This window comes from Athene cunicularia (genome assembly GCF_003259725.1).
Source record: "Athene cunicularia isolate RWA chromosome 19 unlocalized genomic scaffold, athCun1 chr19_part1, whole genome shotgun sequence".
Classification (NCBI taxonomy): Eukaryota; Metazoa; Chordata; class Aves; order Strigiformes; family Strigidae; genus Athene; species Athene cunicularia.
In genome coordinates, this window is record NW_020799124.1 from 4751331 (window position 1) to 4776834 (window position 25504).

The 25504-nt window shown below is 37.9% G+C and overlaps 1 protein-coding gene across 1 annotated transcript in view; it reads right to left on the minus strand.

Moving 5' to 3' along the window:
• The window catches only part of GOSR1 (golgi SNAP receptor complex member 1), a 30380-nt gene that overhangs the window by 1660 nt on the left and 3216 nt on the right, over nt 1-25504 (minus strand). The window contains exons 6-8 of the mRNA XM_026861471.1: nt 10363-10392; nt 1517-1599; nt 1-181 (exon numbers count right to left, since the gene is read on the minus strand). Coding sequence (XP_026717272.1) covers nt 57-181; nt 1517-1599; nt 10363-10392 — 238 coding nt within the window. The 3' untranslated portion in view covers nt 1-56. The remainder of the gene's footprint in view (nt 182-1516; nt 1600-10362; nt 10393-25504) is intronic.

Here is a 25504-nt window from a genome sequence, read left to right on the forward strand (position 1 = left end):
GGGGGGGGGCAGGGATGGTGGTGATGAGTTTAGCAGAGTCCAGAGGGGAACATCCATCAATGAAAAGCATATAGCAGCAGTAAGATGGTACAGATGCCAATAATGCCACCCAAGATGAGGGAATCTCGTCGTTTCCGAAGGTTGATCCTTTGAATCAGGCTGTTCACTGCTGGAAACCGATCTTGAAGGGGTTTGAGTCAAGGTCGTATCAGCAAACAGTATTTTCACTAACATGCCTCAAAGTCTGTATGTGGAAGTCTCATTACTGCAAGAAATGCAGACCTACTCTCAAGCTGGAGAAAGAAGATGCAGTAAAAAACCCCTGATGGATAGTTAGTTAGCAGGATTACAATTGTACCTCACTAATAACAGACAACCCAAGAGAGAACAGCTCAGAGTTCACATTTACACAGAATTCATCACCTTATCACCTAAATTACCAGCACTTGATATACTTTGTTCTCCAATACATGAGGCTTACTTACTTTTAATAACTGTACTTAAACAAGAATTAAAAAAAAAAAAAATAAATGGAGCAGTTACATAAAACATCTGTGGAATTTATTTAATGGAATTCTATTACTGGTGAAGGGAACAACCAAAGGCATTTGACTGAGAAAATCATGCATGTAGCATGACTATGCACTGTTCAAGTGCAGCACATAAGGAAGAACTCCTCCTAATGTAATATCATAAAGATGTAAATCTATCTTTTAATGTACAAAATACAATTGCCAACAAGATAATAAGTTTCAGAGCTTCATGTCTTTGGAACCAAGAATCTTTTAAGGCCAAAGCTTATTGGATTTTTTTTTTTTTTTTGTTCTTGTCAGTTGCTAAGAACTGTAATGAAATTTATGGGTTACCAAGATACATCTCTTCAGGATGTAATCTGTCTAATCAAATGATGCTAATGTTGTTCTTTGGGCCCTTATGACAGAAAGAAAGGAATAGTGGGAAAACAATAAACATGCACAAATTGACAATCTGGCACATTCTTTATCCACGAGCACGGAATATGAAGAGACACCAACAAGCCAAAATCCTAATATCTACAAAACTGTGACAGACAAGAGGACACTCAGGTCATTAATACTCTTAGCTGTAAACCATAACAAGCAGCAATGTATGCCAAGCTTCAGTTCTAGACTGTCTTGAAAGCAAAAAAGTAAAATGAAATTATGCTTCTACAAAATCATATAGCAGTAAAGGCCATAAAATCCCATTGCAGATCTCTTACCTGAAAATTAAGCTCCATCGATTTATATGCAGTTCAAATTTGAGTAAAAACAACTTATGCACCACATTCATCATTAAGATGCATAAGCGAGATTATCAAGTGAGACTGCTAAAAAAAAAATAAAAATAAAAGGTCTATTTGTCACTAATGACAATACCACTACAGGTCATGCAACCACTGACACTTCAAAACATTCCGATCCCCAAGTGACAGAGTGAAAAATTGTACTATACCTCTTGTTATGCACTGGCAGCACAAATTTTTAGGAAAGGATACTCGCCAAGGTATTCATCTTGCTTTGTATCGACTTCAACATCCCTCTTTGAGAAGTCATATTTTCTTTAGTTGCCATGGCGATGCTGAAGAAAGAAAAAGAGCGGATCAAGTTGTTGGTGCTAAGAATAATCTACAGCTAAAACAAGAGGAAAGCAAGCAGGCAACGCTTCTTTAGAGAACAATGAATGAGGTGAAGTAACATGAATGAAATCACTTTTTTTTTCCATTAATCTCTATCCTGTACACTTAAACGATTTCTCTTTTTCTATAAGCCATTAACAACTGAAAACACTGCGATTTCTTGAAACAGGCAGGATTTTGGCATATCTCTCCCAGCCCCAACAAAAAATAGTACTATGTTACAAGCAAACCTAAGGGTATCTTTTGGCATAAGTTTTAAATTTAGGAGTTTGCTTCACCACAGAAGCCCCATACTTACTTTGACTCTAGAGAGCATGTGAAATTTCTTCTCTGCCATCCGGATACGATGGTTACAGAAGTATGAAGCAAATAAGAGCTGACTCACAATTAAAAATCAATTTGCAAAGCGAACATGCTGGTTGAGAGGAGATGCAAGTGCAGTTTGAGACCTGACACAGGTCATGGAGCTTCACACAGGAGGTTTCTGGACAATCAGGCTGGGATAAAGAGTCACCAGGTCTTTGAAGACATTTAAGCACAATGAAGAGTTGGGATCTGCTTGCTTTGACTCAAGATTAATACTGTCACCTGACTCCAGATTAGTGGGCAAAGCCTGGATTCTCCTGCATTAACATCTCTCCCCAGCAAGCCTGATCTGACTGTTTTCCATAAGCTGGAATTGAGGGAGCTGGTGTATAATGCAATCATATCAAATGATGCTTCCACCACAACAGCACAGATATTGAGCTTTGGTCCTAAGAATATCATCCATGGGTATGTAAGTTTTCATACTCCATTTCTTTACTAATACATGGTCCAGCTGTACGTACTTTATCCAAATATAAGAACACAATATAGGTGAATATAAAACAACTTCCCATTTCAAATATAATACATTCTGAAAGTTGGAAAAAAAGCAACTGTGCTCTTAAAAATAAGACATTTAAATGAAGATTTAAAGAACTACTCAGCTGACAAGTATTTTTCGCTACGTTAAGTTTCTCTTCAGCTCGTAAAACAAAGAGTTATAGGAAAATGAAAGGGTAGGCTACTGCTTGTAGCCCCAGGTAGTATTTCTTGTAGCTACTTTGACACACCGCACAGACTCACATCTAGAGAAACAGCACATAAAAGTTTAGGCTTTTGAGATACAGTGCTTAAGAAGGAACAGTATGACAAATACTGCTCTCCTTGGCTGGCATGCATTTCAAAAATAAAACAAAGTAGGACACAAATACAACATGGCTGCATAATAACTCAGAAAATGTCACCTATATTGCTGTTGACTGTACCTACATGAATAAGAATGATTAAAACGAGTTCTTGGACAAGTTTATCAGCCTTAAATATGGAGAAAGAATGTTCTGGAAGAATAAAAGTTAAGTGGAACAAGACAATACAACAGCTATAAATATGTGAAAAGGGAACTAAAGCTGTGATTTCAGAAGAGAACAAACAGACAGGAAAATGCAAAATGTTTTTCACCCAATACAGACATCCAAATTTTCAAGAGCATTTAATGCTTGCTCACACTCAGTGTTTGTATGCAAACACGATACAAACATCACAGCTAACCTGAGCATTACTTCTAAGGAGAGGCAGGTACAAAGCACCAAAACACAAGAGTCCAAGCTCAACATTATTCTCAATTTCTGCAGTATAAACTGGACAATGCATTTTACATAAAGCCTTAGTATTTACTAAACTGAATATACGTGTTCAATACATCAGGTCCTCAAGCACTGTTCTGTACTGAATTTATCTGGGTTTCAAGGATTTGGGCTTATATTTCCATAGCAGCTAAAATGTTGAAACATCAGTTGTCCAGATACTAGTACTAAAGACTTAGGTTGATTTAGCATTTTAGTACTGGAAGGTGATTAATAAAAAAAAAAAAAAAAAAAAAAAAGCACCTTTAAACACCCTAATGTATCATGTAAAACTGGTACAAAAAGTCACACACACCAATCTGTACACTCACTAAACAAAGAACTGGCATTCCTGATATTTTTATAACAAAGACCATTAGACATTTTATTTCAAGTTTCTCTCTGAACAAAACAATATTTGGAACGAGCAGCTCTGGATCATTCGATGTACCACGGGCTTCTCCACTAGGACACCACAGCCAGTATCACAAGAACAGCTGACCAAACCCAGCAGAGCCAAGCCTAACAACTGTCCTTCAGGATTCACAGCGAAAGGTCAGTGCCACCGTTCACAAATGTCTTAAAAGAAGAAAACAGGCCAGATCAATGATCCCTAAAGCATTTCTGGAGCAGCGAGTTCCTTCGGGCTTGCTTCCATTATATCTGCCTACTCCATTTCAAGGAGCCCTTCAGCCTTCCTAAAAATGTGCCAGGCAAAATTTATGGGGAAAAAAGAAAAAAAAAGAAAAAGAAAAAATCTGCTACCACCTCTTCAGGTGAAGGCTGCCTTTTCCAACTCTGTTTTTGCCCATAAAAACTAAAAGATCACCACGCTAAAGCCCGAGTGTTGTAAGTGGTAAGATTTTTTTTTTAGCAGCAGCAGAATACCTTGGAAAGCAAGACAAGTTCATCACACAAACATATGTGAGACCCAGGTGACAGAAGGGCCAGCCTACGGCTCCCACAGCTTTCAGGTCACAGAAAATACTCTCCCAAAAGTTCTATACAGTAAATTCTTTTAAATAGAACAACATGCATTGACAGGGCAGATCAATATATTATTTTAAGGTTATATCAGCATTCTGGTAAACTTGGACACACATTAGGAAATCCAGAGTTTGTCAGTCATAAAGAGAATATAAACAGTTTGATAATATGTAGGCAAAACCCTGACATTTTCAATCAGCAGTTCTATGATTAGAATGCTAAATCTGTTCCTAAGTTTTAAAGTATTAGGTTTAAAGAAACAAACAAACCAACGAAACAATGGAAGTTTCAGGGCAGAACTATGAAAAACCTTCAAGCATTTTTTTTTTTTATTTACGGACAGCTATCTAGCATAGTTTCTTTTATACTTTTGAAGTGCCAAATCAGCACAAAGTGAAAATGAAACTCATAGTTAATTGGAAGCAACTGGGCTTGCAGTCACCTCCTTGGTGTCTCTAAAGGAGTTGCTACCACCAGTTAACCAAAGCTCTTAATTTCTGCAAAAACAATGAAGAAAGTCTACAAAGCCTCTCCTCCTAGACTGTCTAGTACTGAACCTCAGCACACTGTGTATGCTTGTTCCTGGGGATATACCAACGCATCTAACCCATAAATGCAACTGATTTATTTGATTATACGACACAGCCTTTTCAGGACTAAAATTAGGAGAAAAGTTAAAATTAGATTAGATGAGAAATGAAGAATCAAATCATTGCCTACCCAACAGTGCATGAGTATACAAAGGAAAGCATCTAAGAGAAGGTGTTAACAGAAATTCTGAACGAAGAATAAACAGCTGTATATTAATATAGAAAAAAGCAGTCACCATCAAGGGCTGAAAAAGGGGCTACAAAATCAGAACAGTTAAGTACATCAAATCCTATCACATGCGTGAAGATACAGCATTTGGCAGATTATATACATTTACAACTCAGCACACAGGTATTTTAGTTCTCTAAAGTAAAAAGTCACAAACTTGCAATAACATTGCATTTGCTATTTAGAAGAGCATTCAGGAAATTTTGAAGTACTAAGAACCAAGTTGGAAAAAACCCCATCTCCTAGCCGTACACAGGAAAGATTCCTCAGTAACCTACAGCTTCTTATCTTACACCCCCCCACTGACTTGATACTTGTCCAGATAAAGTTTAATACAGCATTTCTCAAAGCACTTCTGAATTAAGCCACATGTTTTCATAAGATGCATCCAATGACTCATTAAGGCATCCATTAATTTACAGATGTGAAAATACAAAATGACTGACTGCCAGGATATAAAGTGTTCCTGAGACACCTCCAAAATGCCTTTAGAAATAATTATTGCAGATTATCGTGGAACACAAGGTTCCTGCTTTAACATCTGAGGACTGACACTGTCCATTTCATATAAAAAGGCAGAATGTAACTGTTTAAGTTTACATATTACAAGACTGAAACCTTCTTCCTTTCTTTTATCCAATATTTAGAAAAATTTAGCTCAATGGGCTAAGTTTTACTGAAGAGCTCCAAAGAAAAAAAAAAATTGTTGTGAATATGATATGGTCTAGTAATGAAATGTAATTCTGATATCCATGAACAAGAGTTTAACTGGATTCTAGCTACCATTAACAAGTCAAAATTCAAGTAAAAAAGCCCACTGTTACTCATGCATAATTTGATTACTCAGAACATGAGCTGGTTTACCTAAGCCTTCGTATCTGTAAATGAGACTATTAAATTTAAGAACTACCAGAAAACACGCAACTCCTGAGGACTAATCCACTGATTTGTCTTGTACAATATTTAGTACTGCAGCTTCCTCATATCCTTCATTAGACAGTTTTGGTTTCATTCCCATCCCTAACATATGCTTATTGGCTTACTGTTGCCATTTCTTCACTGACAAATGCATTTAAAAAAAAAATTAATCATATTCTTCCCATTCCCAATATTGGCCCCATTTAGTTAGTCACCACCATAATCCCCCCAGATCAAGCATACCGTATTCTTAGGTTTTAAAACTTCTACACAACATTTACAATAAAAGATTAATGCATCTTACTGGAATCAAGATGACCCTGATTTAACGTTTCATTTGGAAACTAGCATGAACTATTCTCGGTGCTGCACTGGCTTGAACTACTATAGTTGGGTGTAAACCAAGTTTCTAAAACCAGATGGTATTCTGCTCTCTCTATTTAATATTAAAGCACTGCTGAAGTACAACATTAAAGACTGCTGCACTACTGAGGAAATCTAGGTAAGCCTGAGGTCACAGCCACAAAGAGCCCACCCATCTCTCCCACAAATCAGCAGGAGTATCCCAAATTCCTGTGTTTGCAGACGTACTTTCTCAAAATTTCACTTACATTTCAAGTTTGTCCTTCAATGTTCAGTAGGACTGTGGGTATTCAAGCAGCCAAATTTCACTTCAGAAGCAAAATAACTGATATTTGTACACAGTTTGCAGTTTTCACTGGCATGAAAAAGGGCAGAGTAATAAACACTTCCAGCTATTACCACAGTCAAACTAATCTAACATGCAGAGATACACTTTTAATGCTGCTTGACTTGGAAGCAAAGTGTTTTTACCTAGACAGATATTTAAGCCACTGGGTATTTTCACCCCACATAGCAGCGGATTATCAAGTGAAACGTACCAAAAAGTCAATTCCTTGCTTCATCCATTGCCACAGCTCAGTCAAATCTACATTGATGAAGAACTAAACCAAAGCTTTAAAGGAACAAGACATGTTTTGAAAAATCAAATAATTGATGTATTACTCGAACTTATCCTTCATTTTGTACTCCATGAATCATACCTGCTCATTTAAATTCATGACAATGTCTGTGATTAAGGGAATGGACTCTGTGACTCTGCATAGAAATGCAATCTCTAGTTATTAACTGGTAAAAATTCTGATTATATTGCTCATTTTTTGCATATACATACATATATATTCGTATCTATACATATATATTCGTATGTGTATAATATGCATACATACGTACACACACAATCTTTCAAATTACTTTAAAGACTATCGCGTCTTTTGATGAAGCCTAAGATGAAAACAAAAGGAACATTCCCCCAGAAATGCAAGTGATTTTGCCTAGACACTCTGGCAAGGCTCTTCTGAAAAGAGCTAAGGCTCAAAATCTAATTCATGCCTTTCCATTCCAAAAAGTCAAGATTCAATGCAACCGAACCTTTCCCTTTTATTAAATCCTAATTATTATCTAAAGAAATACCCAAGCTACATAAGGAGATGATTAAAAAAAAAAAAATTAAATCTATGGCTTCATAGTGAAATAGTCCAATCTGTGAATATACAAACACTGACAAATCAGCCTGAATCAGGCCTCAGAAGCAGTAACACAATAAGAACCTGTCACACTGTACATGCAAAACTATAAAAGAATTCAAACTGAGCCAACCTAAAAATGTAAGTTGTTGGAAAACAAAAAATAAATCATTTGCTATTTTGGAAAAGTGCTAATGTTTGAAATGAAAACCTGAGAACATCAAACATATTAAGCAAAATCTATGCTTATATTTAAATATGGCCGAGAGAAGTGAACACTGTTCTAAAAGAACTGCAGCATCACATCCCACTCGTTTCTGGAAAGAAATATGCTGCAGTAAGAACCCGTGTCACGTAAATCATTTTAAAACTGATTAAAAGTTTAGTACTAACAAAACATCTGGAACGACAGCCCTGCTCATCACTTTAGTTACTGAATCATTTCAGCTTAGGTACCCATAAATCCTCTTGCACGTATGTTTGCTCCCGTGGAGGAACCACACGGAGGGAGACTCAGGCTCTGCACTTCCTCGGTTCTCTTTGCTACAGAAAGTTAGAGCAAGGGTTTCACAATTCGCACTAGCTGTAGTGTCCCTGGCAGTGGGGTCAGTGGTATGCAGCCTCTTGCACACACAGGAAAATGCTTTCCAGGGTTTAGAATCGCTGCTTAATAGCAACCCCTAAAAATATAAAAGTGATTTCTTGACTTCCTGAATTACACCCAAATAATGAGTAATGAGCTACAGCATATGTAAACCTTGAAGACAGAGCAGTATTAGTAGCCAGAATAAGCTAATTACATCTGACTTCACTCAAGGAATCTGCATTTGAACAGCTTCCCCTGCACAATTTCCTTTTTTACTTGGTTTACAACAGATAAAGCAATTGGTAATCAGAAGCTGAGTACATTTCCGTCCAGTAAAAATCACTTAAAATGCAGCAGGGTTTACCACCAATTAATAACATACCTGAATACTTGCAATTACTGGGGATGACAAGAAAGAGTAAAACAAAAGATTCACCCTGGTTCCAGAGTCGGAATTGAATTAGGATGACATAAATGAAATTACATTTCCTACATTTCCTGCTCAATGTAGTTACTGAACAAGCTCTTTTTCTACAAAAAGAAACACAGAACGTTTTTGGCAACAACCACAACAAGAGGTTCATTTACTACAGATAATAAATGGTGCAACGAGGAGTGTAGCCTCTTAAAAAAAAAAATAATCAAAGTTCATTTATTAACAGAAGGAGCACTTCCAGTAAACAGCACCAAGCGGCTCTGAGCAGTGTGTGGTGGGGTCTGCTGGGTGAGAAGCAGTCACTGTGGAGATAGCCCATCTGTAGTCGACTACAGGACTGCAGCTGATGCAAATGAAACTCCAAGCACTTTTAAACCAGCTAGGAACACCTACTGATGGCACCATGGAGCTTCTGAGTAGGCTCAGGACTGAGGGAGGAACCTGGTGGGTGATTCAGGTGGCTGCCCGGTTCCTGAGCTCCAGTTTGTTACAGCTGCATTCTCTTGCACTGGTTAATCGACACGGAGGTTCGTATCACACATACACACACTCTCAGCTTCTCTGCTGACATACAACCAAGAAGCCAGGCAAAGAGCTCAAGTGATAAGATGCGAGTCATGCTGCAGGATATTAAGCTTAATAAATCACCGTATGCCGTTTAATGCTCTAGTTACTGGAGTGGCAGCAAGTAAGAGATTGAACAAATGTTGAGCACTTTTATAAGACAGAAAAGTAGCACTACAAGCACGGCAATAAAGGAGAGGATTTTTAATCAGGAAAGGACTAGAACCCAAAGGATACCAAATATTCTCAATAACTGTGCCAAGTTTGGCAAATACTTTTATGAGGCTGTGGTGAGATTACAGCCACATTTTCAGACATTATTGGACTGACCACTTCTGTTTCACCACTGCACATTAACGTGGTTTAACACGTTCTTCCACCATGTTAATTATACCGAGCCCACTGAATGTACATAAGCTAGCCAGCCCTTAATGGACATAGAGCCTTGCTGCACTTATAATTACTCTTCTTGATCACTTATGCCAGTATATGCATTATCTGAAAGCATATCTTGCTTTCTTCCTTTTTTTTTTTTTTTTTTTAAAGCAATAATCTAAAATTTAAAACCATTAAGTCAGGCACTCTGAATTATTGGTTTGCAAAATCCCAGAGTTCAATGGAAGATTAGGAAGGGCACAGATGATAAAAGTAATTTATGATGCTATGGTTCTAAAATTTCTAGATCAGTTAGAGAAGGTATTGCTCAAGTATTTAAACCACATAAAAAAACCCCAAAAGATAAATAACTATACAACAGCAATAACCTCTCAAGCCCTTGTGGTAAAAACCCTTACCTATATCAGCTGTACACTAGGGTGCAGAATACACTGAAGGATTACAGAAAATCATGTTGTAGAAGAGTGTCACTGTGAGAAGAAACAACATGACTACTAGAATAGCCCTCAACAGCTCAACCTGAGATTCACTCTGCTCGATCATTTCCTTTGTTTTTGTAGGGGCTATTCACCTTTGAACGGAAACACAGATTTTCTAAACTAGGATGAATAAAATATTGAAGTAACACCATTATGTCAATATTAAATAGGAAAAAAAAATAAACCCAACCACCAGTTTATTGTAATACTGCCTATGAGCTGTGAACAATAGTTATTGTATAAAGTGACTGATATCTTTAGACACAATTCAGTCTAAACACTGATTGTACAGAAAATAATGAAAATTAGTAAATTCATTCCTACCTTATTGTTTCTTCTATCAGTCGATCTGAGCTGAAAGCCAAAAGAAAAAAAAAAAAAGGCAGTTAAAAAAAGTAACAAGCACTAAGTATTATTTTAGATTACTAAATCAATGATCGCCATATTACAAACCTTAACAAATTTGCCCTTCCAGTGTCTTATTTTAGGATGTTGCCACTTTTTGCTACTACATAGATTTGGTATATCTGATGAGAGTCTTTGGAGAAAATGCACGTAGTGTCCTCTGGAGCAGCATTTCCTGTCTGCAAGAGCTCAGGAGAACACATAAGGCACCGAGAAGTCAGAAAGAGGGGAATGGGCTCCATGATTCATGGCTAATGAATGTTAACTGAGCCTGATGTGCACCAGGTGCCCAGGACAGTTCGGAGAGGAGTAATAAAGAAGGAACTACCTAGTTGTATTGCTTTTGAATCCTGGTCAGTCCTGCCCACCCTTTCAAAAAACATAATTAACAATAAAAGCTGAGACTTGGTTCCAGGTAATAACATCTCAAAACACTGTTTCAGAGCTAGTTTACCAGTGGTTTCACAGTGGTTAAGGAGGCGAGTTCTTTCTATAGTAATGCCAGTTGGATGAGAATTAAGCGATGCTTATGGGAAACAGAATACACACCATCTGTAAGAGAAAGACCTGGATAACACGTGCCCCTTCCCCCTCGCTACCACATATTAAAATCAAGTTTCTGTGTAGCATTGCTGGGAAAAGGCCAGCCTAAAATACAGCACCACAGAGAGAACATTTCATTAAAAAACATGGATGTGCAAGATTAAGGTGACAAACATGATCCTCAGAAGAGTTGAGTGATTTCTCTTTTTCTGTACTTAACTTCTTATAGACAGGTTTTAAATCGTTTTACAGTCAATTAAGAAACCCCAGAAAAACGTATTTTGTTACAGCAATCACTATCTCAAATGTAACACTGACACAAGCTAGGTGACTGCATCCTCTCTTCCCATATTGTAGAAACAATGATGCATCCCTACAATTGCTCGGTTTACCCCACAGATTTATGCAAACTCCTAGAACTGGGAAAAAAAAACCCAAACCAACAGTGAGTTTGCAGTTTAAGAAGAAAATCTGACAGAAAGAAGTTCTGTGTTGTACTGGATATTGCTTCCAGTACTAAAGCAGAATTTATTGCTGCTAAACTAAAAGGATTAAAAAACACTGGAAAGGCCACGACTGTCTTAATTTTCCACCCTCCTTGTTCCAAGTGTTTTGCCACCTCAGGAAGGAAGGTACCAATGGCCTCCGGCGCAGCACCCGTCCTGCCTCTGACTCAGCCAGAGCTGCCCGATTTGGAACTTTTCTTCTACCCACAGAAACTCTGGAGATCCCCCCACACATCTCCAGCCGGAGGCACGGTGAAGGAGCACGTTGTGCAGCCTGCACGCACGTGTGTAAACTGCTCGGGGTGGGGGAGATGCTAACAGAATGTCCTTATTTGTCTGTGAAGAGGAGTGAAAGCATGAAGGTGGCTATTTCAGTCAAGTCCATGGCTTGAAATATGGAGACAGCACACAGAGCACTAAAAATATTTTGCCCAATTTTAAGTTGAGAGGGACTCAAATGGGGCAGCAAACACCGAAAACACTGGAACTGGAACCCTCCTTTCTGCTCCTAACACAAAGTCACAGTCCAAAGATTCACATCGGTTGGAAGTACATCGGTTTAATCAAATAAAACTATTTTCATTCACTGTGTTGTATTTATTACCACTGGCACAGCAAAGTAAAACCCCATAGTTATGTACACAAAATGATGTAAGCAGTCTCGAGTCTCACAGCATCTGATGTCCCCGAGGCAAACAGAACAGAAAAGCAATGCATTAAAAATTTCTGTAATCACTGATTCTCAAAGACACAAAATTCATCTGAGAGTGCCTTTCATACATCGTCTCTAACAGATAGGTGTATTAAGTGGGCAGTGCGTAGTAAGAGTAAACTGAAAAAACATCAGAAACCCGTCTGAAAAGCAAGAATGGTGAACAAGAATGCACCATTTTTAAAAAGGTTTGATTTTTTTTTTTTTAATTTATTAACAATAAAAAGATTTTAGGAGCCAAGCTGGAAATAAGTTGCACTTCTAAAAATTCCATGGAACAAAACATTGCTAGAACAGTCCTATTAAAGAAAAAAAAATTAAATTACAAGCATTACCAGCTCTTGTTTATTTAACTGAAGGAAATATAGTATTTTGATGATGATGATCTTAAAACAACAGGGAAGTTGAATACATTCAAAGACCTTAAGTGAACTAGGATGTTCTCCAAGGTTTTCAGAGCACGAAAATTAGGCTTGCCAGTTCACTGCAGATACTAACTGCTTTTTTATGTTAGATAAAGCTGTAGTTAGGCAGTTTTATTAATTAATTAGAGACGTAAAGACAGAAAGTATTTAAAAGGTTCAGATTCAATTATTTTTTATTTATGTATGTATACACACACATAAAAATAAACTCTGGAAACATAGCTACCTGTAATACGACAGGCCAAGTTAATAGAAATGTATAAACCCAGTGAAAAACAGTTCTCAATACCAAGAAACAGGGATGTTAGATGCAAATCTAACAGGTATCTGATGTCATGAGACCAATGTTCCTCAACTCACACAGAGGCCATCCCAACTATGTAAAAGGATGAGATGCATGTGAATTTTCTACAGAATGACTGATGTATAGGTAAGGGTAAACTGAACAAACTCTTCTAGTCTTAAATAAATAGCCAGGAAACATACAGATTTATGAAACACAACTTCCAGTATGAGCTGCCCATCCCAAGAAGCATCACTTTTTGACAGCCCCAAGAGGATTTCCAAAAACGTCTCTACTTGGAAACCTCCAGCAGGTGAACAGCCTCCAGCAGAAAATGAACAGGAAAGAAATTTTGGTAAAGGCAGGGTGAGCAGGGACATTCTACGATAAAAATCTGCACATCATAATCTCTCAGAGTTCTGTTAAGTTTTGTACCTCCTGCAAAAGTTCAGCTTAAGCAGATGCTAGAAGCTTTTCTAGAGGGAACAACATACACTCATACAGCATCTCTTAACATCTTTCAAAGTTCTTGCCAAATGCAGACTGTAACATTCACTTACACCGATAACCAAAGAGGAGCAAACAGTTGTTTCATCATTTTACAGTTCACAACCACACAAAATATCAGTCATATTTAAGGAAGATCAGGAACACAACATACAACAGGGCCCAGAGACCCAAGGGAAGTTTGAACAACTCTATTAATAACCTGTTTTACACAAATAGAAGTTGGTATCACAATTATGAATAGTGTTCAACTGACAGAATAAAAAAAAAAAATTGGAAGAGGTAATTTTGCTTAGCTTACACATTCAAAACACTACAAAAGAGGCTCTTCAGAAAAAAAAAAAAGGTAAAAAAAATCTCTTAACTTTGTTCTGCTTTCCAAGCAAAGACAACTAATCCAGTGGACATTACCTTATGAACATTCAAGCAAGCAAATGATGGTTCTGGGCAACATTAATCTGATTTGCCATCTGTTTCAATAAGCTATGCATTTTCACCTGTCGAGACAGATGGGACTTTGACAAAGCCATTTAAAAATACTATATGAAAGAAATGCTGAAAGATGCTGAGGCAATCACCTACTGTAATAAATGGCACAAATCCAACAGTAGCAGTCATGCATATGAAATAATCAGGCCTATGTGGTGTAACTGCTGTCTTCAGACAAGATTGTGCAGTTTGTCATTTAAATATGCAGACAGGTAAATTAATCCAAAGGAAAAAAAAAACAAGTGAAATATGCCTCTAGGACAGAAAAGCAGCTTGCCCATCACATCAAGCTTTTACAACTAAAGAAAGCATTTTATGTTCTTTGGTTTTTTTAAAGCAAATCTCTATGCCAGCAGTTAAAATTCTACTGAATATAGATGACTGCTTAGGTGAGGACTGGGTTTCTCTCACATCCATAGATTTTGCTGCCGACTTACTAGCTAGATACCCAACACAAGCACTTGCCAGAGAAACAAGATAGAGCAGTAAGACTCATCTGCACACAACTCATTACACAATGCACTTTTTAGACCCTTCAGATGAAATGAAAGGCAGTATTATCACAAAGAATAATTTAAAAGTTTTAGGGAAAAACCCTGTAGAATAAACTAATATAGCATTTAACTATTTTCTTACTTTCCTAAAGAATAATTACAGAAATAATAATTTTACTTTGTTCTTTCTCTCACTGCAAGATCAATCAGTAGTCTCAGCTCTTTCAAACTGCCTGCAATAAATCTTTCATATTTTCACAGTCCTGGATCACCAAGCAGTGTGGAGCTTCCAGGAATGCAAATATTGCAAAACATACTTGATATTCTAATACAAATATGCAGATTACAGTGAAGCAAATCAACTTGTACAGTTATTTACGCCATAATAATCATTCCTAACTCAGAAGTGAAACACTGTGCACACAAAAAAACCCCAGCTCCGACTAATTTTTTCTGCTTGCCATCAACATACCTTTATCATCTAAACAGATCAGAAGATTGTTAAGGTCTTTAAAAACTTTAGAAGAATGTAAAGCAGAACACTCTTTTTTTCCTGTCATAACAAACACGATATTGCAGATTTTATGAGACTTGTCTCAAGCTTGATTCAATTGAGTGTCAAGGAAAGAGCAAATTCCAGTGGAGCTGCTTAGCTAGTTTGGACAGTCTCCTACAGTTGCTAATGAAGAAAAAAATCAGTATACAAGCCTACTCACCGACTTAGACCTAACACAAGAGCATGGCAAGGCAAACACATCTAGGGTATACAACACCCAAAAAGGAAAAAAAAAAAAAAAATACTGGAGGACTGAGCAGACACCACAAAATTCACTCCTGTGTTTTTAATGAAGAACAGAAATACCACCTGCTATGAATCCAGCACAGGGAGGAAAAGGATTATATTTGACTACAAAGCATACATCTTACACGTCTAGCATAAGAGGAGCTAGTTGGTCAAAAACAAAGATGTGAAATAAAACAGGCATTTTCAAGGAAGAGCAGTTTGCCCACAGAAACCACACTGAAAGCAGAGAAAGGTTCAAATACAAACACAAACTGCTATCTTTTGTGGGTTTTTATATGTTAATCAAAGCAAAAATCTGGATGCTAAGGAGATGAAGTGTTTTTACACTTTCTGATCCAGTAGGTAAAACGCAATAAGAGCCTACAACAATCAAACATAAAACCCAGCACAAACATGAGCATTAAGTCAATGCATAGATTTGCTCCAAAGGAACAGTACGTTATTACCAACATCAAACCTACAACCTCCGAACTTGGAAGCTTATTTCTACAGATCATTGTACTGGGGAGCCTGACACTCGGTAATCACTTCCAATAAGAATGAGGTAGTTGCAAAACTGGAAAAGAAAAAAAGCACAACAGCACAACTTCACACTGCTTTTAATCAATGCAAGCAAGTCTTAAGTCTAGAATGAAAGGCACTGGAACACAATCCACTGCTCTAGGCAGGAGTTAACCGACATTATTTGGTGTTGAATTTCCTTCCAGTGGTTCACACGTACCTTAAAGGCATGCTTTTCACCATAGGGAATAATCTGCCAAAGGATTTAGAGGGAGAAAACAAACAAACAAACAAACAAAAAAACGGTGAAACCTACTCCCTCAAACCTACAATTCTATGACACAAAACTCCCTAAAAACTGGACTCCTAGCTACATCCTTAAGTAAATGTCCCAACAGCTTCAGTTCCAACAATTTGGACTTAAGATAAGCTAATATAAGTACTTTTTTGCAGCTGTCTAGCATCTGTAAACATGTCTACATATGAACCATAACCAATGGAAAGATTAGTTGTTCTCAGTTTAAAGAACAATTTAATGGATGCAAGCAAGTACCAAGGGGTGCTCTCACTTTGTGGAGAAATCCCTGGACACGGGGACCCACCTTCACAGGTCTGAGAACACCAACAGGTTGTTTCTCCTGGATTTCAAAAGGGTACAGTCTGCACCTCCACTGAACTCCATGGACTTGTCTGGGAATGATCAACAGAGTGAAAGAAATGTTTCTGCAAAAAGAGGAGTTAGCCAAGAAAGCTCTTTGGCGCACAAGAAAGACTACCGGGGAGAGTGCCTGATGTTTGAGAGTCCCAAGAGGGTGAGCAACAGCAATACTTATTCCCTTAAAGCAAATCTATAAGGAAATAAGAGCCTTCTCAATAATCTGCAGTATACAGTTTACCCAAAGAACGCAGTTAAAAACTTAAAATGAAACCAGCTCCTATGGTCGAAATGAAGTGCAGCAGCTGGTTGCCTATTAGTAAGCACAAACCCAATGCCAGGATGGCACCAACAGCCACATAATGAGGTTTCTAGGGGCTCTCTATGCATGGTTGTGAAATTTCCTAGATAGATTGACCCTCCCATATAATTGCTCCATATTACCCATAGGAACAAAGTTAAATGAACTGAGAAGGGCAGGCCTTACTGTAAGTCATTATCAGCAACCACAACTGTCAGAACAATTCCAGTAACTTACTAATGGAGTATATCGGCATTTCCTCAAATTTTACATGCTGCGTGCAGAACCAGCGTTCAGTGGGAATGCTGTTTTCATTATTACCTCTGGTTTAAAGCATACCATTTGGCTTATACCTTTAATTAAAGGGAAGTACCCTCAAAACCAAGCAACAGAGCCTTTGATATCCAACAGAGATTTGATGAAAAATGAGCTCTTCCAAGATAACCTGTCATTACTGATTTGTTGGGCACACACAGACAAGATAGATGCCCAACTTACAAGAAACACAAGCTGTTTATAATCTGTACTGCAACAAAAAAGATTGTGCCACTTTTCTAGCTCAGTGGTTTTTGATTGAAGCTAGACAAAGCTAAAAAAATTGTTCTACTACTCACACACTCCTAAGCCACCAAGAAAAGAGAACACAAGGAGGAATGTCTTCCAGAAAAGCCCCATCATATAAACAACTCTGTAATTAATATCTTTTTCATTTCCAGTGAAGCTAACACAGAAATGAAGTGAGTTATCCCTAGGATGGCAACCCAATTTTAATTTAGTATGAAACCCTAAAATACACATTGGTAGAAATGCATTTTGCTTCCTAACTACATTTTCACCTGCTGTGGCTTTGAGGGCTTGTTTGGCAGATGTAGAAAGCTGTATGGCTTTCATCCAGGACTTAGCCAAAGCACCTAATGTTACAACTATCTACCTGCCTGTAAAGTTTCAGAACATGAGTCTTAAAACTGCACAGTTAACTATACAATATAATGAACACTCATGGTTTGACAGTCAAAGTGCACACAACATTTAAACCATCTACAGTCCAAATACAGGATGCAATTCATTAATGGGTGAAGAGCTCAACATTTTTCTTCTGACCCAATTTCACTGTGTTCTTAGGCTTGCCTTTTAATCTAAAACTAAACAAGATGCATTCTTCCAGAAGTGTGACTATACTTAACATAAACAAGTCTCTCAAGTGAGAGGAAAGCACTCTGCATCTTTCACTTGACAACAAAACTAAGGTCCTTGAAAGGCTCTAAGCAAAACTGTATAATCAGGCCAAAATAGGGATGCTTTCGTGAGCATTTGGATCTAGTTCTGCTTACTGTCATGGATTTGATAGAAAGTATGTACCCTCAGCAGATGGAGGTTGATGCTTTTTAACAAACCACTGGCCAAACACCACACTTAGGTATCTGCATAGCCTACCATACAGCAGCCAAGAATGATGAGAACCTCATTCTAATGCACAACTACAGAGGTTCAAGTTAAATAAACTCAAGAATTACATTTATACAGTTCTGTGATAGCTTTCCAGAGATATGGTCTGTATTTGAGAAAAACTGAAATAATCACTATTTAACATATCAATATAAATCAAATCAAATTCAACAGCTTGTTTTTACTGGAGGTTCCAATAGCAAATAATGAACAATCACTTCTGGCCTTAGTGAATAATGAAGTACACAGCCACGCTGACAAAAAAAAAAAAGAAAAAAAGACATGCCACATTAGAATAACAATTCTCAGATTCCACAAAATAAATTCTATAAAACTCCACCATCGTTGATTCAGTTCAAAAGATGCACCTACTTTTCAGAACCAACCCATGTAAGAAGGATTTCAGTACTTGTCAAAGTCCTAATTTCAATACAGACCCTGGGAGTGTGGGGGGGAAGCTGTCCTAGTTAAGGAATGGTGTTGAAAGGAAAGCTAAAAACAAATAAAACATGCATCACTGACTTGTTTATTTCTGAAATGAGCAAGAAACTTCAGAAGCAAAGCTCTGAAGTTTGAAGTGTGGTTTTACATCCTTCCCTCTCCTCAAATCAAGGGCATAGTGTTGTTTCCAAGGTAAAGACAAGAACTAGAGACGAGTTTTAGTCCTAACCACCCTCCTTCTGTGATATATGGAGGAAATCTTTCAACACTGTGTTGTGAGGATTTGTTCTTTAGTTTCTCCAGATATTCCTAAAGACCTCGGACAGTTTCTGTAGCGTCTTTCCCAGGGGGTACATGGAAGTACATGCATAAACCTTTGTATTTTATACAGGTGAAAAGCAAACAAAAGAGATTGAGGTTCCTAATGTCAAGCCCTGTGTGACTGCCATCCTTTGTCACCTGGATAATCCAATTTCGTACTGGAAGTTACAGAAGAAGTCCCCAAACTAGGTTTTGTGCACGCGTGTGGCGGGTCTGTTGGGTTTTTTTGTTTGGTGTGTCCCATCTCTTGCCTTTCTTCAAATCATTCATTTTAGACATATTGAGGCATTAAAATATCACAACAGTTATCAATCTCAGGGAAATTATTGATTACAGTATTTTCTAAAGCAATCCAACTATAGGGAAAGCATGAAAATAAACCTTGTGAGATGAACATAATCTTCTGGGGTAGGTTTGGTTTTTAAAGGCCTAAATACAGCACAAGGAAGATGAAAAGCACTAGTTGATTTTACTCTAATGAAGCTCAAACTATTTTTAGAGGGAAAACCTCTTTTAAATCCTGAAGTGCTTGGCTGATTTTCATGTTCTTTTATTAAGTTATTTATAAATAATATCAATACCCAGGAGAGCATCTTCCTTCATTGCCTGCAAGCTTTGAACCTCCCCAAATTCTCATTAAACTACTTCAGTAACTTGCTCATAGTCATATAATTACAGTCACATAACAAGCAGTGAAGTTTCTTATTTCCAGAAGACATGAACTGTCTCCCTCATTGAGCAGTATTTTACTATTAAAATAAGAAAATGGGTGAGTTGTGCTCAGTCTGGTGTTGCAGTTAAGTATATGATATGTCCAAGTCTTGTATTCAGTCTGGGACTGTTACAGGGGAAGCTGATCCAGCCGCTTGCAAAGTGGCCTTGTGTCATTCTGCCATGAATCTTCAAGAGACAGAGATTCTGCCAGCATGCCTACAAATAAAACCCATTCAACCCACACAGAGATAAGGCTAAAGGAAGGAATCACTGATGCATAACTGCAACAGAGAAAACTCTGCAGCAATAGGACACAGAGCACCACAAGAAAATGGAATCATATTTTGAAACAGGATTACAGTACAAGTTGTTGTGCATTTAAGTAAGCTTTTGCAATACCAAAAATACTCCTTCCTTCAAATCCCTTCCTTGAAAACCACTTTATCTGTGCCACTGCTCAGACAGAGCATGTATCCCTGCCCAAAAAGTTCATGTTATGGCTATTCAGTGGTAAGTCGGTCAGTAAGGTAATTACTACTGTCATCCTGACTGGCTAACTGAGGCACTAACACGCACTTCTGACGCAATCGTTTCTCAAACCTCCTTCTTCTAGAAACGAAGAAAACACGTGAATGGTATTAGGGAAAACAGTGACAAGACCAGTGCCAGAGCTATTGCAATTAATGGTCAGAGAAACATTTTAACCCAGATTCCTCGCACTGTATCTTCCAGTTCAACAGACAAAGCACTGCAGCCTCCCGTTATTACTGCACAGCAAGTCTGCAGCCAAATTACATTGTAGCTGGTGCTTCTTGGCAAAGCGTCCAGACCAAGGCCATGGATGACATGCATTGTCCTTTCATAGCAAATCTGTTTTTTTCACTACTGCTATAAAGCAAAGAAAATTATTCATTATCAAGTGCTGCTTCAGTTAAAATCTGTATTAAAATTAAGAGAATAGAGCGACAAGAACACCACATTTTGCATGGCATGAACAACAACAACAACAACAAAGTTTAATTTAGAGGCAAGTTTTGCAATTAAGAAAAACCCAAAACCCTTCTTGGGCCTGACTAAAGCAAAACTCAGCAGTTCTGAGGCTGCAGAGCAGGCAGCCAGCAGGAACCCAGGGAGGAGGCTCATCACACTCCTCCCTCCCTGCTGCTTCCCCAACCACCTTGGGAAGGAAAAAGGAATTGGTGAATTAGCTCTTTTTCCTATAGTCTTTCTCCTTCCAAGAGAAGATGAAAGAGGTGCAGTGGTGAAACACCAGAGCAGTTACTGCCCAAGCATCTGTGTGTCCTCCCCTGGCGACTGGAGGCTTCCCCCTCCCTGGGGATGGAAGGAGAGACAACAGCACTTCTCTGGTTTTAATCGAATACTGAAGGTGCACTGAAATCCGCAGGAACCTGAGCAGCAACAGCATGGTGAAAGGAAATCAGGGCGTGTGGAGCAGAGAACAGGGATAACAAAAGAAAAGGAAATGAGATTAAGGCAGAGAACTGGTAGCTTTTTGCCAAAAGATCAACACACCTGTAATCAAAACCCCTGTAAGGTGTCTCTGCATCTCACAAAGCTAACTTCTCCGTGCAAATCAGCACCGAAGTGAAAATCTGTAAGCAATATCAATATTTAGAGGAAAAATGGTCAACAAGTCACTCCCTCTATTAAGATCTGGACTGTATTATGAACAAAGTTTGAAAGCAGTTTCCCGGTGATTATTCTCTACTGAATGTGGCCATTTCTGCCCAAACAACAACAGGAAATTTGAAATAGTTCTGCTGAAAAATGAAATCCAATAATAATAGCAATAAAAATATTCAGTCCTCCAGATTACTTTCACATATATGAAGCACTGCACGAACATTAATTTACCCTAATCATCTCCACGAATCAGGTATGTATTATTAATAGCACCATTACGCAACTCCTGCAGATTCCCGTTATTTCTTTTGCTCACTTCTCTTATTCCTCTTTTTCACATGCAGAACACATCCCTCTCTGATTTATCTGCTCTCCTCTTTTTCTCCTTCAAAGTTTCTCATCCACCTATTCTGGCACCCCTACCCTCTCTGTTCCCAGTGCTAAACCTTTTAATACACACAGGGATGTTTTATGTCCTTAGCACAGGCACCTGCTTTCCCACCAGCCACTTCTTTTGGAAAAGGACAAATGTCTGAATTTGAGCACTGATTAATAAAACAACAGTGATACAGTGGCCCTACAGTGACAGATCTGCTACACAAATGCTAGTACCACTAAGTGGTCCAGTTTTCATCTGGTTTTACAATGAATTCATCATAGGGAATAAAATCTGTAATTTCTATCTAAACCTTGGAAGCCTTCATCATTTTTTTTACACAAATTCATTTGTATCACCTGATACAGTAACATTCACATATAATGCAAGTACAAGGGAAATTTTCATTTGCATACACACACAATACTGCAAATTTAATCAAACGCATTAGTCCCTTCTTGGCTGACTTAGACTACAACTCATCAATAACTGCAGAATTTCTCAGGGCAAACACTAAGTTGACAGGACTCTTTCCTCTGAGGCAGCACTTTTCAGAGCAGTTTTTGAAATGCTAAGCTAGATCTATTCATCAAAACTGTTTTCTTTAGATGGAAAACAGTATTACAAGAAAAAGAATGACTTGTTTACCTCCCTAGCCAAAAGTAGAAGAACAGAAAAGATGAGACAAACACCTTTACTGAATGGCACAGGCCCAAGGAAACAAGAATTCAAAAATCAACTGCAAACATGACCAGGCCAGATTTGGCATTTCTTTAAGCATCTGATATGCCAAAAGATCTGGGGTATTAGGTAGAAATATTAACAGAGCATCAATATTCAACAAGACCTGTCTTCCAGCCTCCTTTTAATTAACAGGTGTTAAAATTTTTATTAAAAAATGTAGGTATTATTGCTTTGCTCTCTAAAGGTAGGTTAAACTATCCCTGAGTTATCTGTATAGAAGTAGGAAACTGGGTGACTTATAAACTTCATGCCTGCTAGCCACAGTCAATAAAATTTCCAGACAAATCTCCCTTCCCAATAAAACTCAGAATCAGCCAATTTATAAAATTAACTGAACCAGCAGCGAAGCTTTCAGTCGAAGAGAGAAGAACACGCCATGCTTTCTCTAACCCTCCCAGAACGGGGGTGCAGCAGCAGAGCGCCCAGCATGCCCCCAGCCCGGGGGCTGCCCCAAGCACCACCATCCTGCTGTGAAAGTGTTCAACACCCCTGTGCCAGCAGCACTGACACAGCAGCCGGCCCCACCCGGGGAAGGCGAATCCAAATGGACGCACGATCCTCACGGCTTAATGGACAGCAGTTTATGTATTACAGGCACAGCAAGACCTCGCACAGAGCTTCAGCTGTTGCAATTCCCTTGGTGCTTAAGACACGCTGGATCCTTTTATTCATCGAAATTTTGTACTCACAGATTTCTTATTTCCCCTCCTTTTTAGGATTACCTACGTATGTAAAAATGAGACAGATTTTCCTTCATTCTTCTTTCAGAAGAGATGATGTTCAAAATGTAACAAAAGAAAAAAAATGCAGATTTAGGTAAAAAAGCAGAGGTCCATCTTCTCGCCGAAGTCCCTCCCAGAGAAGAGCTTTCTGGCTCTCCTCCTCTTACTCCCCAGTGAGATACCACCAGAAACAACACTGCCTAGTGCTGCCAGCATGCTTTTTAAAGAGCATTCACGGAAAACACCGCCAAGAGTAAACTCAAGTTTCCGCTTATCCTGTCTCACATGGTAGTGCATAAAGAAAAAGGCTGACAGATGAGTCTGGTACTCTGCAGTGGCGTAATAGCTCATGCAGTCTCCATTATCAGATCATGGAATAAATATGTAATAGGTTAAAGTACTTAATATGAGAAATTACACAGGGTCAAAACCAAGTGAACGTTCCAGTATTTGATACGAATATATAATTTCTGTGACATTATTTCATTACTTTGCAGCATATTATAATACACCTGCAAAGTTTCTGTTCCCATCTCCATTTTTCAAGCTCTTTTTATAGGTTTCACAACTTCACTAAAAATTCATTTGAGTTTTTACCGCTGTGTCTTTGTGACAAGGTATAAATATATATTCATTATGTAGTTAAATCAATTAGTCTAGCACCTTAATTTACTGTGCTGAAAATATGCAGCATCAAGACTCACATAAAGCTTGTCAGCTTATCCTAAGAGCATGTTTGGTGTAATCTGCCAGCTCCTTGTGATTTCTTGGGACCTTTTGCTAGCTTTTACAGCTTTTTGGCATTAAGAGCTAATTAACTGCTTTCTCTGAAGACAAATATGTTGAAACTCTTTAATAATTTCCTCTGCCAGTATCTCTTTCAATTCAAATCTCAATTCAAAAGTTTTGAACAACCTGCAAGCTCTGGTTTCTCACCAAAGTTGTCTTCTGCTTCTACACCAGATTTCTTTACACACCTTACAGTCATCTCCACCATGCAGTGGTGTTCCAGGATTAGTTTTGGACCTGTCTCCTAAAGATCCCCAACTCACACTTCTTGTTTTCAGTGTTGTGGGGTTTTTTTTCAAGTCTTGACATTTTAAAATAATCACCTAGAAGATAGTTTAACTGCTTCCAAAACTGCCTTATTTAATTCTATTTTTCATGCATTTTTATCCTAAAAACATACTGGAGAGTTTAGCATGTTTAAAGAGATTAAAGCAATCAAGGACACAACAAATGCTAGGCTCAAATTCTGAAGACATCTGCTGGAAAATATTTACGAAATGGTCTAAATTTTCTTCTCTTCAGTGTTTCAAACTGTTCAAAATAGTAGAGGAATGCCAGTTTCTTACAAACATATTTTACAACTCCAGAAATATTTGTAGCCTTAAACTGCCAGATGCATAAAAGTATTTACTAGCCCTCCAATAAGAAACCCAAGCAAAACAAAAAACCCCAAATACAACACTGGGAAAGAATCAGGTTTACTCAAATTAACTGACACTGATTCTTCAAAGTACCACATTTCAGGTAACATTCACCTCCAAAATATTAAGATTGGGTTTTTTTCCTGGAAAATTTACATTTTCTGATCATGCATCTTTAATAATAAATCCAACCTAGCCTAAGTCATAATTCAAGCTTTAAATGAATTAATTTCTAAGTTTTAAAAATATTAAAGAAAATTGAGGATGAAATGGTGCTAAGCCACAACTGAAAAACTTGGCTTTCATTTCCTATAAAAGCTTTTTGTGCAGTTCTGGCTAGAAGTTTAAATTATCTTTACAAGAGCACATTTGAGAAAGACACAGGTAATTTATTTATTTATTTATTTATTTATTTATTTTAAATTAAAGCCTGCCCTCTTGTGTAAGAATGAGGTTTAGCATGTCTACAGCCAAGAACACAAAGGCATGAAGATCAGTACTATTTCTTGACTATCTAGAAAACATGAACCTTCCAGTGCTCTTCCTTCTGACTGTTCTGCTTTTGCTGAATGGGGAACACAAAAAGCAGCTATTTGTAATCTAATGCCCTCTCTGCAACAAAGATAAAAAGAAAGTGCTTTCTATTTTGCTTTTTATCTTGGTCAATAAATAGTTGCAAATTGACTGTAGTTTAAGTGCACAGGTAATTTTGGAATTAGTCTCTTCCATCATCTTTTGTACACATTCAGTTGAGTCAAAAGGAAAAAAAAGGTTCTTCACTGTCTGACAAAGAAGAATGGGAAAACCAGCTAAATCATTCAGACTTTGTTTTGTTTCTTAACCCTTATCCCAGTTAGTATACTATAAAGGCATCTACTTCCTTAAGAGGGGCCAAGCATGAAGTCTGAGTCACGAGCGACTTGCAAAAACCCACTGAAGAAAACATACAACGTCACTTAGAGTTGACAAGATCCTGAAGTCAGAATCACTGAAAACTACTGT